General features: G+C 39.3%; 1 protein-coding gene across 3 annotated transcripts in view; it reads left to right on the forward strand.

Moving 5' to 3' along the window:
* LOC309509864 (enoyl-CoA hydratase EchA19) overlaps positions 1–18,012 on the forward strand; it is a 33,413-nt gene that overhangs the window by 14,127 nt on the left and 1,274 nt on the right. For 2 of the 3 annotated variants that reach the window (XM_082184841.1, XM_082184842.1), the window contains exon 5: positions 16,843–16,992. The exons of the other annotated variant lie outside the window; for it this stretch is intronic. In XM_082184841.1, the coding sequence (XP_082040967.1) occupies positions 16,843–16,992 (150 nt within the window). The remainder of the gene's footprint in view (positions 1–16,842; positions 16,993–18,012) is intronic. 3 annotated transcript variants of the gene reach the window in all.

Consider the following 18,012-nt stretch of genomic DNA (forward strand, 5'->3'; position numbering starts at 1 on the left):
CTGCAAAGTGAAGTAAAAAAGTTATTTAGTGTTGCTTTAAGGCAGGGTTCACCAATCTCGGTTCTGGAGGGCTGCTGTCCTGCAGAGTTTAGCTCCAACCCCAATTAAACACACCTGAACCAGCTAATCAAGGTCTCATTAGGCATACTAGAAACTTTCAAACAGGTGTGTTGGAGCTGGTTAGAGCTAAACTCTGCAGGACAGCGGCCCTCCAGGACCGAGATTGGTGAACCCTGCTTTAAGGGGCCTGGTAAAACTCAATGGGCTGCTGGTGTTGCTGTTGGATAGTGTTACTATAGAAAAAACTAGTGATTTATACACTTTTTAATGTCACATTTTACAATATTTGCATTGTTTTAATTTTGTAATATGGATTATTTTCTCATCCAATTTTTTTTTGAGAAGGCCCTGCCTCCATTGCCCCCTCTGAGGAGGAAACGCCCCTACCTACTATATAGTAGGGAAATATGTGATTTCGGATGCAGCCATTGTCCTTGAACACTCGAGAGCAAGTTGACTGTGCGTCCACTTGGGCTGTTAGACTGAAGGAATTTCCCTTGCGGTGAATTTGAGTTGCTGAATATCATGATCTGCGGTGTTTGATATACACATGATATTTATTTATTTATTTATTGCTATATAAATATTTGTTACGATGTGGTCAGCATGCATGAAGATGGAGATTTTGGCTTTATTAATAATTCAAATACACACAGAAAAATAATGCAAACCACACAAGAACTGACTTAGAACAAATGAAACACGGGGCTATATAAACAGGGATAGAGCAATGGAGAGTAAACTAGACATGTGAAACCAATACGTAACTACAAAAGCAAACGAGGATGTAATTAGTAACCAATGAAACCGAAACTAAACAGGGTGAGGAAACAAGAAATAAAGGAAACAGAATAGAATGTCAAAATAAGGGTCCACATAACGGAACATAAACCTGACAATAAGCTCATTGGGCTATTGTTTGTATCATGGTATTACAATATTGCGGTTATTGCGACAGCTCTAGCATCTACAACCACAGTTATTCGCATGTATGAATTTCTATATCTGCAATAGACTTCAGCAGATGATTTTCATAGGATTTAGTTTATCTTTAGCACAATACAACAAGACGAAGGCGTTAGCTAACACGACATTAAAAAGTTACCATAGTTTAAAAACCTGTAACATTGAGTTAACATATATAAAAAGACTCAAACTGACACATCCTCACCTGTGAAAGGTTGTCCCATTTCTTTGGGAATTTAAATCTCTGCAGTCAACCAGAAGCTGCACAATGTTGTGGCATCTTGAAAAAAACTCATTGATTTTTACTCAGGGGTTTGAACTGAACCAAGGGCTCGATCGCTGAAATTGACAGCTCACATCCTTGTTGAACTTGTTATTACAATTCTGACTTGTACCACCTCACCTCTGCAACATTATGCAAATTTTGCGAAAACACTCAAATGCATTAAAATATAGTGTGTGTTTACCATGGAGCTGTTGAATGCTTGATTCTGATTGGTTGACAAACCAATAGTATGAAGCTATGAAGTAGTTCCAGGCCTGTAGATCGCATTGCAGTCATATTACTTTGCCATTATTATTTAAGTTAAATCAAAGATCCTTACAGTCTACGACCTAAGCGAACTAAAGGATAAAAATAAAAACAATTTCCATGCTTTTCCCACCAAATTTCCTTTGATTATTTATGGAAAGCATGGTTTGTCCCTCTCTCTATCTCTCTCTCTTTCTCTCTCTCTCATGCACACGTACTGTACTGACACACTCGAAAACATACATGTGCACAGAAATATATTGTCAGTGCTGCCCTGCGATCGACTTTTTCTATAAAATTGTTCACAACTGAAAAGTTACATGACATTTCTAAGTAGTGTGGTGGCAACGTCGTTGTTTTTGAAGCAGTTAAACGTACAGTTTAGCTATTAGTGGAGACACTGCTGCCGAACACTTTTGAGAGCCACACAGACTTATGTTTAATATCTCTCTATATCTCTCTAGCCTCCGTTATGCATAATTTGTTATGCGTGCAACCGTTTTAATGACAAAAAACCTGACTCATATCTTGAAATAAAACATCTGAACAATGGGTCTCATTCACATAGCACGCGTACGCATCGTGAAATCTGCGTACAAAAGTTTTCACGAACAAATCACGATTCACCAATAACTTTCTAAAATATATTCTGAATTTACAAAAAAATACAGGAACAACTAAAACCACTCGTACGCAAAAATCACACACATAAAATATAAATACGAATAGTGAACGCAATTATTAGTAAATAAATCCCAATATCTTGAGCTGTGGTAACCTGGATATAAACAGTATAAATGATCGTGTTCTGTTTAATTATTGAAAAATGATTCTGCTTTGGATCATAAACTCACCTCAAGTGTGCATTATTTTTTAATTATTCAACGGCCCCATGTAAATTATTGCTTACATATTTCTGTTTAACAATTGGTAAAATTGGCAACTGTTAATGTTCCCCTGTGGTGAAAATCATGTTTTTAATGTTAATATATATCTATGTGGCGTATTTAATATGCTTTAAGACAAACCATGTGCATATTCATAAGTCAACACCATTGCTGAGAATTTTCTCCTTAAAACTCCAAAGACAGTGAACCAAAGACAGTCACAAAAACGCAGTTTGAAATCACTGTTGTTTCTTACGTCACAGACTACCTTGCAACCAATCACGTCAATGTGGGGGCCGGTTTTTGTATATCATTAACTGGGAAGCAGTGGAGTCTCAAGAGAAGCCAGGTTATCCTGGTATTTTTTTCTGTTTATATGAAAAATCAGGTATAGTTTTAGCAATATAGCGGGTGAATTATGATATATATTACGAAGTTATGATGAACTATATGCCTTTCTCCACTGATGTTTAAAGCTGTTCAAAGCGTTTCTTGGGATGCTGATTATTAGAAGGCAGACTGAGAAAATGAACGGGAACATGGTTTGTGTAACATTAGCAACAGATTAGTAGCTGTTTGAATACGTAGGCAAGCAAAAAGTGAGTTTTGGTGATTTCAAACTAAATCGGGATCTGTAGCATTTTCGTAAGTCTCCATTTTCGAGGGTCGAAAACGTTGGAGTAGTGTAGACGACAGGTGTAACCGTAGCAAAAGTTATGCATTTTAAAACGTTGAGTTAAGCGAGTGGATCTCTGAGCTGGTGTGAGTGAGTTGAGGCGGGGCTAATTTGAATATTCATGGTTCCGTGTATACTAAATGAGAGAAGGGTGTTGAGTTACATTCAAACTTTTTTTAAAGCATGAAGAACTTGCTCTCAAGTGCAAATGAACCTGATTTGACCATTCCAGTATGGCGGAAGGCTTACACATAGCTGCCCATAGAAGCAGTCCCTAATAAGGCATCTACACATACATATCTGTGCTCAGAAGAGATATGCAAGCACATATCAACCCACAACACCCTAGCAACTGCACAGCAATATGCTAGCCTACATACCACTAAGCACATCTAAGTAACTGCATAGCAACTCATTGGAAACCACCAATAGCACCCTATCAACCACAAAGCAACTTGTTCAAACATACTCAGTACAGCTGAGCAACCACTGGCAACACCCTGACATTGTTGTAGCGACTTTTGCATGGACAGACACCACACATTTTACCCCCAGAAAATTGTATCTATCCACTACATTACATCTCTATTGTCGCATTACACTTCTGATCGGAGCATGTAGCATGTAACCATTCACTCAACTTACCAAAATGTTTTGTCAACAAATTTGATGTGTTGTTTTTGCCGCACATTGGTTCCTGTGGCCATTCTGCTATGATCGAGCTTAAATGAGAACTATCATTTGGAGACTATTTCACCCAGAACAAGGCTAAGCACTCTGACACTACCCACTTATTTCCTCTGCATTTTCCTCACTCTCTCCTGTACTTACCCTACAGTGCACAGTAGGCCCTTAAACACCATTCATCTCACATAATAGACGTCTTGGCCACCATCAGTGGAAAAGGGTTTATTTTAACATCCTGCTTGTCGGTTTTATTTTACCTAATCTTGTTTTGGCAGGTTTTAGGGCTTTATTTTTGGGCTGTATTTGGGAGACCAAGATGGGAACAGCCTAGGGGAATCCCTCATGGTGAGAGATGAAGAGAAATAAATGAGAAAGAGACGCGGGTGGGGGAGGCAACACTGGGAAAGGAAAATATGCTACCAAAACTCACTGAAATCTGTCTGATGTGGCCAAATACTTCCTGTTGTGTCTTCAGAATACTACATTCAGCCAGTAAATTAAAAAAAAAAAAAGCCCTGAAAAGAATGTGGGCAAGCCATTTAAGTGAAGTTATACAGTTTATATTCCAAGGGAAATATTGTTTGACAGAGTACAGTTACGCAGTTTTTATCATTTTGTCCCTATTTACTTTATTAATACACCTTCATGGTCTTATTGTGCACTAGTGGTGTGCGGTGGTGTTTTAAAATAAGGCAAAGTCCTCACTGTATATCAAATGTACATTTATGCCAATTACACTTAATTTTCCTGGTTAAATAAACATTACATCAAAGATATTGCAAAAAATACAAAACAGAATTGTATTTGGTCTCTCTTTTTTAAGTATGATGAAATTTATACTTGGTTTTAATAAATAGAACAATAGTTATTTTACTCATTTCTACATTTATTTCAAAATAATAGCTAAAGGCAGTAACAATTTAAACTACTTATACATATTATTTGTGAACTAATGTTCAGCTGTTCTTTTTGATAGCCAACAACTTATTTTCAGCAGTCATCAAGCTTGTACACACTGGTCACAGACATGAAGATGTACCTTAATTTCCCCAAGCTGAATGCTCACTAAAACCCCTACACAGTCATCATGTTTTCAGGCCATTTCAAGTTTGATTTTGACGTGACATAAATCGGTGATCTCTAAGTTGTTTACTTATTTTTAATTAGTCTTCCCATAACGCAATCATTTTCTTCATTCAGGCCGATGAGAACACGCACAAAAACAAGAGGCGGGATTTATCACATGAACCAATCATATCCAATCATAACCGATCATATCCAATCAAAGTGAGATGGAGGCACTGCCTCCTCTCACGTGACTTTCCCCCTTTCATTCTCAATTAGGGTTGATTGCACGCATTAGAGTGTCTGTTGTAAGTCTGTTGTGCACAATTCATCAGTGCATGTTATACCAAAGAAAAGGTAAATACATTTTTGTGATAACTTTTCATTTGAATGTAATAACTTTCTATGCCTTTAAATTGACCTTTCTTTTTTGTTGACATCATCTATAGCGATTTAGGCATTGCAGGTAATTTGATAAAAAGTGTTACCATTGGGATGTATCAAAATGTCATGACCTGACTTTCAGCCTCCACGTCAAATAGTGGGCTCCGGCAGAGTCTTGGACGGGAACTTCACGTGAACTTTACATTCAGGTCTCATTCCATTCTTGTAGAGGAGAACGCCCACTTTTCATGTTCCAATTATTTTTCCCTCTTTGAATATTCTGTTTCTCTTGGATAGTTTGTTCCCAGCTCAAATGAAATGCAGTACATTTATCAGAGACCAGAAGATCTGTGAAATCTGAGTTTATCATTTTTAAGAGGCCCTAACTGCACACGTTGTATCTTATCCAACAGCCCAGGTGGTCAAAGCCACTTGTTCTGAATGCAATTTCCATTCGTTCACCTCAGCCACCAGAGCAGCTGCCAACAACTGAAATGACTCGACCTTTCTCCGATTTTACAGACATTCTCTTTCAACCGTCAGATCCTTCCTTGGCTTATAATGCTTGGACTCAGAGGTGAAGTTTTCATAAAATACATTGATGGATTTGACTGATCTTGAGAATGAAAGACTTAGAACAAATGAAAATGCTCAAGAAATGAGTCTAAGTTAAATAGCTTTAACTGAAATTAACTCAGGTTTAACCCTTAGGGATTTAGAAATATAATTAATAAGGCTTTGTATCAAGGCTTTGTCTTATTGGTTCTGATTTCACAGACATGTAGATCAGAACTTAAAGTTTAGTGTCCTCATTTAGCTGTTGTTAAGTTTGTGTAACTGAATATGTGTGTGTACGTGTAAAGGTTTTTTCCTGAGCTGTAACAGCATTAGGCCTACCCCAACACCATTGTGTGTGTGCAAGCTTGCATCATAGGCTTTGTTGGGACTTTGATGTTCTGTGGATACCAGTATCACCAGCATGAACTCACACAGGAAGACATAAAAGTTCAACCGCAGGCTCAGGCTTACACAGACAGATCCATTCATTCAGTCGAACACCTGAGGTGAACTGAAATCACCCAGGTGCTAATGCTGGACTACTGACATGGAGTCATGCAGGGATTTCTGTAAAACCATTGTACAACTTCAATGTCGTGTGTGTGTGTGTGCGCGCGTCTTTGCACAATAGTGAAAGTCTGAGCATGAAGGTAGTGGATCGACTTGATGAGATGTATGGGCTACTTTACCTAACTCTTCCCTCTGATGCATATTAAATAATAAATTCCCTTTTCTGGGTGTGTTGGCTGAGATATTGACCAATCTATGTGCTTGCCTTTAAATGCAACCTTATAATTAATTTCATAACTGACCTATCGTAAGTAAGACCCTTTTGTTACTATTGCTAACTCGGACAAAAAGTTGCTAACTTGCTAAACCTTGTCCCAAGATGTTTTGATACATTTTGGACACAGAAGGACCACCTCTCGTCGAGGAGCATTCATGTGGGACTTAAATATGCCATGGAGGGATATATAAAATATTTTAAAATAAATATGGTGGGTAACCATAGATGACAACGTCCAGGATCAACACTGTTCATGTACCGCAGGGTAAATTAAATTAATTTACGTTTAACCAGTTTAATATGGAGAGGCATTGAATTGTACACCAGTCTGTACATGACGTGAGAACAGTTACCCATTTAGGTTTGTACGTTAGCATGGACTCACTAACTTTATTTGTAACTGAATGAGAGTATGACAATCAGAAAATTAACATTTCATTTCATCTTCATTGGGATTGGGGTTGAATCCTTAAGGACTAGGTTACTGCACCCACATCATTGGATTAAGACACAGCTTAATCCAAAGCAGACATTTTGCTCTGTCTTGTTTGGGTTTAGGAAATGGAATAAAATAAATTCCATTTCCCATCCTCTCAGGATACCTAGAATCAGTGTTACAAGTACACATCATTTTACCATTTTTGTAGCATAAACACCATCAAACCGATGAGAGCTTCAGATCGTCCAATGTTTCTCTATGGTTCTGAAACCTAAAGATGTCAGAGTTCCGGTCTCCGTGCACTTGATACTCAACTGACATTGGCTCATCTGTTCAAGGGGAGGGGCTTACCGATAGGCCAACTGAAAAGATGGCTTAATCAAACTAATCACCTCCTTCAATCCGATTGAGCTCAATCCATCTGTAAGTCTACATAGGACCAGCAGTTTTATGTTTGGTGATGGGGGTATGCTTATCCCAAGAACCACCGTGGATGGATGGCCAGTCCATCACAGGGCTAACACACACAAACATGGCTATCACAATCTCAACCATACCTACAGGCTATTTACTGTCTTTAATTCACCTATCTGCATGTCTTTGGATAATGGGGGAAACCAGAGCACCAGGAAACCAAAGACAACACATGGAGAACATTCTCTACACAGAAAGAGCCTGGCTCACCGTGCCGCCCTCGATTGAGCTTGATCCTAAATGAATTCCAATCTGATTGAAATGGGTGGTGTAGATCTTAATCCGTTTAACAAGAATAATTTAAGCCATGGAAACCCTTGGATCTAACAACCTTCTTAATCGGATTCAAAAATCTCACATTTTGTCTCTGTGTGTCGCTGGTGGTGTGACCAGGGCTTATGTTTAATGAATGTGCACTGGTCTAGGGAACATAGAGCTTTCAGAATCTGAAATCGGGTTGGATTTATTTGGATTGACAAAAAAAAAAAAAAGTGTATATAAACATGCCTGTTGTAAAACAAAATTTTGCAAAAATATATCACTAGGGCACTACCATCATGGGTGCACCTTTGTTCCTTATTTACCCTTAAAGGCAGCATCTATACCCAGTTTATACTTCTTAAGGTACTAATATGTATTCTTGAGGTATTAATATGCACCCTGTTGTAGGGGTAAAAGGTACATACCTTTGAGGGTACTGCCCCACTGACCCATAAACATTCATGTTTTTCTGATCTTGTATGTCATAGTCACTTTGGAAGCATTGATTAAAATGGAGCAAGGACATAGAGGAACAATGCAAGGTTTGTGAAAGTGCACTGTATCTTACGACTAAAACTTTTGCTGGATAATGCTCTGACATTGACATCCACTGACTAATGAGAATTTCAGATCCAATTATGCTTTCCAAAGTCCACTTTGCTGTATTTCTGCTAGATTTCTAATGGACCTGGCTCTTTCTACAACCTCAAAATCATGACAAAGAAACCAGACGTCAACTGTTCTTTATGAATATTGGTGATTTGTGGCTAATTGAGCTAACTGAGTGACTGTGGCTGCTGGTGAAACAAAGTTGAACATATTTTATGTTAAATATGTTCTATGAGTGTAGAAAGTGTACAGTAGCAATCTGGTGACATTTTGAGTTCTTTCATTTATGTATTCTACATTCTGCCTCTGCTTTTTAGACTAGACTCACCTTCTGAAACAGATGCACCTCATCATGTCTGTCGTGTCAGCTGCATGTTCGCAGATGTGTAATAGAGATGGAGGACTGACTATCGGAACGACGGTCTTGAGTAATGGGGTAAAGAAGCAGAGGAAATATGGAAGGATGTGCTCGCTGACAGAAACTCCCTCCTACCTCAGCTCGGGCTGCCAGATGTGTAGTGTGTTGGACTGGAGGACATGTGATTGGTAGCAGATGTATCCACTCATTATCTCTCACCCTCTCAAGCCTCTATGAATAAAGCTGCATTATTTTAATAACCCGTTACAATAGGGCTGATAATTTTGGGAGAAAATGTCCTTTCGAGAATGTGCTAGTAATGATGCTAGTTTGAATTGGCAGAGATAGAGAGAGGTCTCTGTGTAGAGAGATTGCTGGCGATTCGACGTATTCAAGGCCCCTGCGTGTGTGTGTAGGTGTGTGTCAATAAGTGAAGGTAAAACAATGGCCTGTGTGCATTATGATCATTCACATAATACATAAGCACTCTGTTATTAATTTAAGCCAGATCCTGCTGGATCCTGGTCAGGAAAATGTCAGATTTTGCGTTCCGGCAGTTGTATGTTAACAAGGGCAATACATGGTGACAGCTTACAGTTTTTTGTTTTGCGTGCTGTGAACTGCGGAAAGTTTGGAGAGAGTATACCTGACAAATTATTCCAATAAAAATAAGTTAATATTGCCAAAAGGTCAAAAAGGCAGTCAAGCACATTTTCATTTTTCATATCCATGATGAGCTGATGGTGTTTCTGATCAAAAGAGTTCCTGAATAGATGGAACTGCACCCCTAGACAGTTCTGCTAATAATTATCAGGATAGCCAGAGACACAACAATTTAAACAGCCAGGTACTGCAACGGAGGGGGACCTAGAGATGGCTAACGAGTTGAATCAGTTGTTCAGCAGGTTTGATATAGGGCCCCAGGCTGCTCTCCAATGCACATCCCCCTACAGTTACTTCACTGTACCGATAGAGACCACCCACAACAATCATTTTCACCTTCAACTCCCCCAGCAGCTTCCCTCTCAGACTGCTCACTGCTGACAGCCATCAGGCCACATTGACCATCACAGAGGACCAGGTTAAGAAGGAGCTGGGGAGACTTCACCAGGGTAAGGCAGCAGGACCTGATGGCATTTGTCCCAGAGTCTTAAGAGCCTGTGCCGACCAGCTGAGGGGAGTGCTCCAGCGCCTGTTCAACTTGAGTCTTAGCCTGGAAAGAGTTCCGGTGCTCTGGAAAACATCTTGCCTTGTTCCAGTACCAAAGAAACGGCGCCCCGCCCATCTAAACGACTATAGACCAGTAGCACTGACTTCACATATTTTGAAGACCATGGAGAGGTTGGTCCTGGCTCACAGTTTGCCTACCAATCTCAGGGTGTGGACGATGCCATCATCTACATGCTGCAGAGGGTCTATTCACATCTGGACAGGGCTGGCAGCACTGTGAGAATAATGTTCTTTGACTTCTCCAGTGCCTTCAACAGCATCCAACTAGCATTACTGGGAAGAAAAATGGATGTTATGCAGGTGGACTCCTCCATAATCTCCTGGGTCATGGACTACCTCACAGGCAGACCACAGTTTGTGAGACTGCAGAACTGTGTGTCTGAGTGGGTGGTGAGCAACATGGGTGCTCCTCAGGGAACGGTTTTGTCTCTGTTTCTATTCACCCTCTATACCTTAGACTTCAATTACAACTCAAAGTCATACCACCTCCAGAAGTTTTCAGATGATTCAGCTGTGGTTGGTTACATTGAGGGCGGGCAAGAGACGGAATATAGAGCTCTGGTCAACAATTTTGTGAAGTGGTGTAGAGTGAACCATCTACAAATAAATGTAAATAAAACAAACGAATTGGTAACTGATTTTAGAAGGAAAAAAGACCATCCCTCACCTATTTCTATTCACGGCAGAGACGTTGAGATAGTGGACTCCTATCGGTATTTGGGGATCCACATAGATGACAAACTTGACTAGACAAAAAACACTGGAACGATCTATAAAAAGGGCCAGAGCGGACTCTATTTCTTGAGAAGACTCACGTCCTTCAATGTGTGTAGCAAGATGCTTCACATGTTCTATCAATCTGTCGTCGCTAGTGCCCTGTTTTACGCCATAGTGTGCTGGGGCACTGGGATTAAAGCTGGAGATACCAAAAGGCTGAATAAGCTTATTAAGAAGGCGGGCTTTGTCATTAGAGTGGATCTGGACATGTTTGAGGTTGTTACAGAGAGGAGAATAATGTCCATGCTGTTGAACATCACAAACAATACCTCACACCCCCTCCATGACATGCTTGCTAAAATGAGAAGTACAGTACTGTGCAAAAGTCTTAGGTATGTTAATACATTCTCACTTTACAGCATTTTTAACACAAGTGCCAGTACTTTTCACAGTACTGTAGCTTTGCAGGAAGGTTTCTTCAAGCATCTTGGAGACGTTCCCGCAGTTCTTCTGGATTTAGTTTGTCTCAGCAACCGATTGATCCAGCCACGGTGCAACAGAGAACGCTATAGGAGGTCATTTATGGCTACTGCTGTGAGACTTTACAATTCATCTATCCTGTGCCGAGGTCTAGGAATTAGGTAACTACACCCATCGTATAGCTGTACTTAAGGCAGTTAATTATCAGATGTAAAATATTTATTATTGCTTTTACTGTCTGACCTGTTTTTATATTTTACTCTATTTTGTCCTTTTTAAACTTCAAACAAGATGATGGCTATTTGTTTATTTATTAAATGTGTATTGTATGTTTTGTGTGTACTGCGAGTACTTTACTGTCTTCATGTATTGCTGCTAATGCACTTTAATTTCCCAACTGGGACCAATAAAGTACTACTACTACTACTACAAGCAATGGGAGTTAGATCAGTCAGAAACAAATGTAATGCAGGAAGCAACAACATTGTTGGTGAGAGAGAACATCACTGATCAATTGAGTGATATTTGGTCTCAAAGCAGCTATATAATATGTGACAGAATAAAACACTTGGCTGTAGTTAGAGAGAAAAGAGAAACACGTATTTTAGAGCGTAAATGGAAACAAACTAATTTAGAAGTCTTTAGAATCGTGTGTAAAGACAGTATGTCACGTTATAAAAAGGCCCTAAAAGCGGCCAGGGCTGAGCACCTCCGCAAACTAATAGAAAACAACCAAAACAATCCAGGGTTTTTATTTAATACCGTGGCTAGACTAACAAATAAACAGACGTCACCCGAACAAAATATCCCGTTACAGTTCAGTAGTAATGATTTCATGAACTTCTTCACTGAGAAAATAGAAAGCATCAGAACCACAATTGTAAACGTTCAATCTTCAATTGCGCCTTAGAATTCAGCTTCAATTATCACCCCGCAAGAACAATTACAGTGCTTTACAACTATAGAACAAAAAGAGTTAAATAAACTTATCACTTCATCTAAAACAACAACATGTTTATTAGATCCTATACCAACTAAACTACTGAAAGAAGTGTTACCTGTAGTGGAAGAGCCTCTCCTCAATATTATTAACTCGTCTTTATCTTTAGGTCATGTTCCAAGAACATTTAAACTGGCAGTAATAAAACCTCACATTAAGAAACCACAATTAGATCATAATAATCTAGCAAATTATAGACCCATTTCAAATCTTCCATTTATGTCTAAAATATTAGAAAAAGTGGTGTCCGCTCAACTGGGCTCTTTCTTGCAACAAAATGATATCTATGAAAAGTTTCAGTCTGGATTCAGACCGCATCATAGCACTGAAACTGCGCTCGTTAAAATCACAAATTATTTACTTTTAGCTTCTGACCAAGGCTGTATCTCAATACTAGTTTTACTTGATCTTAGTGCTGTGTTCGATACTATAGATCATACATTACTCTTAGATCGACTACAAAATTATACTGGTGTTGAAGGACAAGCATTAAGCTGGTTCAAATCATACCTATCTGGCCGCTACCATTTTGTCTATTTAAATGGAGAAAAATCGATCATAACTCCAGTAAACTATGGAGTGGCGCAGGGATCTGTGTTAGGCCCTCTGTTATTCTCAATATATATGATGCCACTTGGAAATATTATAAGGAAACATGGAATTAGTTTCCATTGTTATGCTGATGACACTCAAATATATATTTCATCACGGCCGGATGAAAACGCTAAATTTTCCAAATTGACAGAGTGTGTTAAAGATATAAAAGATTGGATGACGCGTAATTTTCTTTTATTAAATCCAGACAAGACAGAGGTAATACTTATCGGTTAAAAAAAACGCCCACAAAACCTCGCACAATACAACTTTAACATCATAGGATGTCCTGTTACCTTATCCTCTACAGGAAAAGACCTGGGTGTTATACTCGATTGCAACCTGTCTTTTGAAAATCATATTTGATATGTTACAAAAACAGCCTTTTTCCACCTTAGAAACATTGCTAAGCTACGTAATATGCTATCAGTTTCTGATGCAGAAAAGTTAGTTCATGCATTCATGACCTCGAGACTAGATTACTGTAATGCTTTATTAGCTGGTTGTCCTGCATCCTCAATAAACAAGCTACAGTTAGTCCAAAATGCCGCCGCTAGAGTTCTTTCGAGATCAAGAAAATATGATCATATAACACCGATTTTATCATCACTGCATTTGGTTACCTACAAAGTTCCGTATTAATTAAGTCAAGTCAAGTCAAGTCAAGTTTATTTGTATAGCGCTTTTCACAATACAGATTGTATCAAAGCAGCTTCACAGTATTAAATTAAAATAATACAACAAAGTTTGTTTCAAGAGGAATTTATTGATTGATAAAATTAAATTAAATATCCCCAAAATATCCCCAACTGAGCAAGCCAAAGGCAACAGTGGCAAGGAACCGAAAAACTCCATCAAGTGACCTAATGGTGTCCTAAAACTCCATCAGGTGACCTAATGGAGAAAAAAAAACCTTGGGAGAACCCAGGCTCAGTCGGGGGCCAGTTCTCCTCTGGCATTTATGAGCTAGAGGCCGGATTGTAGTTTGAACTGTAGGATTATATGAATGCCTGGCTGAAGAGATGCGACTTTAATCTAGTTTTAAACTAGTTTTAAACTGGGAGAGCGAGTCTGAGCAACGAACAGTATCAGGAAGACTATTCCAGAGTTTTGGAGCCAAATATGAAAATGCTCTCCCTCCTTTGGTGGTTCTGGATTACAATTACAAATTAATTACAAGGTATTGCTACTGACTTATAAAGCCCTAAACGGCTTAGCTCCAGTCTATTTAACGGATCTTCTATCGCCCTATAATCCATCACGCTCTTTAAGATCACTAAATTCAAGGCTTTTGGTCATACCTAGGATATCCAGAACCACCAAAGGAGGGAGGTTAGGTCAACCACCAATTAGGTCACCTGATGGAGTTTTAGGACACCATTAGGTCACTTGATGGAGTTTTTCGGTTTCTTGCCACTGTTGCCTTTGGCTTGCTCAGTTGGGGATATTTTGGGGATATTTAATTTAATTTTATCAATCAATAAATTCCTCTTGAAACAAACTTTGTTGTATTATTTTAATTTAATACTGTGAAGCTGCTTTGATACAATCTGTATTGTGAAAAGCGCTATACAAATATACTTGACTTGACTTGACTAGTTAGGACCATGCAGAAACTTGTGAATAATGTGAATATATATATATATATATATATATATATATATATATATAATATATTATATTATATATATATATATATATATATATATATATATATATATATATATATATATATATATATCTTGTAATAAGCATCAGTCAGAATATATATATTCTGACTGATGCTTATTACAAGATATTTATTTTCATATACTAATATGAAGACAGCAATACAATTGCTAATATTATTAAACATCCATGCAATATTTAACAAATCTAAAATGATCTAAAACCCTAATCTATAAGTCAACTCAGACTTTAGAGCTTAATGTAAATCTTATTTTAAGGGCTTAAATAAAACAGCTCATATATATGAATTAATTATGTGACATCACATTTCCCCAGTTTAGTTTAATCAATATTTGTGATTTATATGAATATCTAATATGAATATCTAAATTATATCTGCAGTATATTTTATATTGATATCAATTTAAGTGATTTAAATCCATTTAAAAAATATATATTAATATTAGTGAAAATATTAATACATTTTTACTAATATTAACATAATAATTGATGTCACTAGCTAATATTTCACTAAATTCAGTATTAATGTGGCCACCAATATATTGTACATACCTAATTTACACGGTATCGTTGAAGAGTTTAAAAAAAAAAAAGTCTTTTTTTGAAAGACGTCTCATGATTTCACCATTATGTTCAGTTTGTTTTGTTCTTGGACTTCAGTTCCTGGTTTCCCTTTGTTTAGATTCTCACCACTCGTTAGTTTTCACACCCTGTGTCTTTGTCTGCCTGCCTGCGTACACCTGGGACAGATGACCGGACCACAAAATTTGGACTGGAACGCCCAGTTCATCCAGGTGGCTCAGGAGAGCACGTCTTGCCATCACCAGCCCCCTCGACGATGAGACCCTAAAGAGCCTGTTCTGGATTGGGGTGAACTTTCACCACCCTATAAACCTCCCAGACACCACTGGACTTAACTGGAGGGAGGCCATCGTTAGGTGTCTGAAGAGCGTCTGGCCCCGATTCAAAGCACAGCCAGACCCAGAGCCAGGTTTACCATCTTCGACCGTGAAGAATTTGCGAGAGCCCACTGCAGACGTTGAGGGACCACCCGCTGCGACGAGTGAACCAGAGCCCGGGGACAAGAGAACAGCACTCACCATCGCCCCGGAAGTGCAACCCCTAGCAAGTCTGACCAGTGGTGTGAGCCCGCAACTCCAGCAGCCGAGGGAATGGGAACCGAGGACTGGCTGATGGACGTCAGTGAGGAAGAATCGATTCCCACCCAAGCCTACCCAACATCTAATTCCTCCTGCCTCGGATAACTTCGCTCCATCTCGGCCCATCAACCTGATGGCTCTGCCTTGGCTCCTCCCACCCTCTGCTCCACCAGAGACCCTCGGCCTTGCGGCTCGACCGGGTCCCCTCGTCCCACCGGTTCCCCCTTGGTCAGTCGTTGCCCTACTTCTGTCCGCTGCGCTCCGTCCCTCCTCCCCTACGGCTGCAGCGGGTTCCTTCTTCCCTTCGGGATTGCCTTTGTCCTCAGTCACACCGGCACCGCCCCAATCCATGGGTAATCTGGCTCCTCCGCTGACGCTCTTCACCACGGAATCACCTGGGTCTCCAGCACAAGCAATGTTGCTCAGCTCCATCTGTCCTTGGTCTGTGCCATTGCAATTCCCGCCACTCGTTAATTTCTATGGTTACTGTCTTGAGTTAGTTTGGTTAGCTGTGTCTACCTTTTTATCTTTTGTATATTAGTTCATGTCTGTTCCCTTTGAGTTTGTCCGGTCACTGTTATACTTAAGTGTGTGAACTCTTCTGCCTGTTTGGATCGCTACCCGTTTTGGATTATATAAGTAAACTTTGTGTTGGAACCTTACTCTTCTGTGTCTTCATCTGCCTGCATACACTCGTGACACTTATGCTCACCAAAGCTGCATTTATTTGATCTAAAATTAAAAAAATTAACAAATATTTAAAAATGTTAATTATTGCTGATGACAAAGCTGAATTTTCAGGAACAATTACTCCAGTCTTCAGTGTCACATGATAAATGTAATATTTTGGTTTGGTGCGCAAGAAACATTTATTATTATTATTATTATCAATGTTGAAATCAGTTGTATTGCTTCATATTTTTGTGAAACTTTGATAATTTTTTTCGGGATTCTTTGATAAATAGAAGCACTTATTTTAAATATAAATCTTTCATAACATTATTAATGTATTTACTTGCTGAATAAAAGTATAAAAAAAAAAAACTGACTGACTGACCTCAAACAGTACCGTATATCTCTGTGTGTTCATAATTAAACTTTTTCCAGTTAATCCTATATCTATAAGAAAAACTGACGTCAAACAGTACCATATATCTCTGTGTGTTCATAATTCAACTTTTTCCAGTTAATCCTTTGTCTATAAGCCTCTTTTTATTTGTCTCACGCAGGTGTTCCATTGATTGATGGGGGTACTGTGAGATTGCCACAGCTGATTGGTCTTTCTCGAGCTCTAGATCTCATTCTCACAGGCCGACCGGTGAAGGCGCAAGAGGCTTTAACATTTGGACTGGCAAACAGAGTGGTGCCCGATGGCCAAGGTACACATACAGTATACCCTGAAACTTTCTTTAGCATGATGAGGTGTAACCGGTCCTACTCGACCCGCTCTGAGTGGGATTTGAACCGGGGTCTCCGGCGTGGGGGGCAGGCGCACTAACAAGACGCTAAAGACCACTGCCGCTAGTGCGCCTTTTGAGGCCAGGGGAGTGAGGTTTACACGCACTGCTCTTACAGCCTAGGTCCGTTACATTCACCCCCCTAAACCTCACTCCCATCTGGGTCATGGCACCAAATGTAATTGATCCTACTCGACCCGCTCCGAGCGGGGTTCTAACCAGGGTCTCCGGCGTGGGAGGCGGGCGCGCTAACAAGGACACTAAAGACCGCAGCCTCTTGCGTCAGTCGCTAACGTGCCTCTTGAGGCCAGGGGAGTGAGGTTTACACGCACAACTCCTCCTGGCCTGCCTCCGTTATAGAGGCAATTGAAAATCATAAACCACTTGGAATAGATTTTAACCATGTTGAAGAAATGTCATTGATGGTGTCTTGCTTAGAAAAAAATGGCTTGCCACATGACAAATCCTGAGTCTGATGTGGTAAGCTTGAATATGTGAAAGTGCAAATGAGATGGCCAAATGAACGAACATTATGTTATTTTTGTTTCCAGACTGTGTCACGAGTCAGATTTGTAGATTGATATTATTCAAACATTTTGCATTCAGCACCTTCTGCTTAAAGAGTGGGATACATCATGCCAGCATTATGTAAAAATGGAAGAGATGTAGTCTGTCCAGCAGGTTGAAACCTGAAGGTAGAGTCAGAGCTGCCGTTTGAAATACTTTTATTTCAATGGTCCACCTAACACTAACCTAAAAGTCTACTACAGTCTACCAATACTTTAATGAGTGTTAGTTGACATGTAGTTGCAAAATTACTTTTAGATAACAAAATGTCCAAAGTGTACCTTTGACATAAAGTGTAACCCTGTTGTTTAGCCAGAAGTAGATGACTGGTTTTTGATTATCAATGGCCCTAAGCACTTGTTAAAGACTTCAGTT

This window comes from Leuciscus leuciscus (genome assembly GCF_965113295.1).
Source record: "Leuciscus leuciscus genome assembly, chromosome: 11".
Lineage (NCBI taxonomy): Eukaryota > Metazoa > Chordata > Actinopteri > Cypriniformes > Leuciscidae > Leuciscus > Leuciscus leuciscus.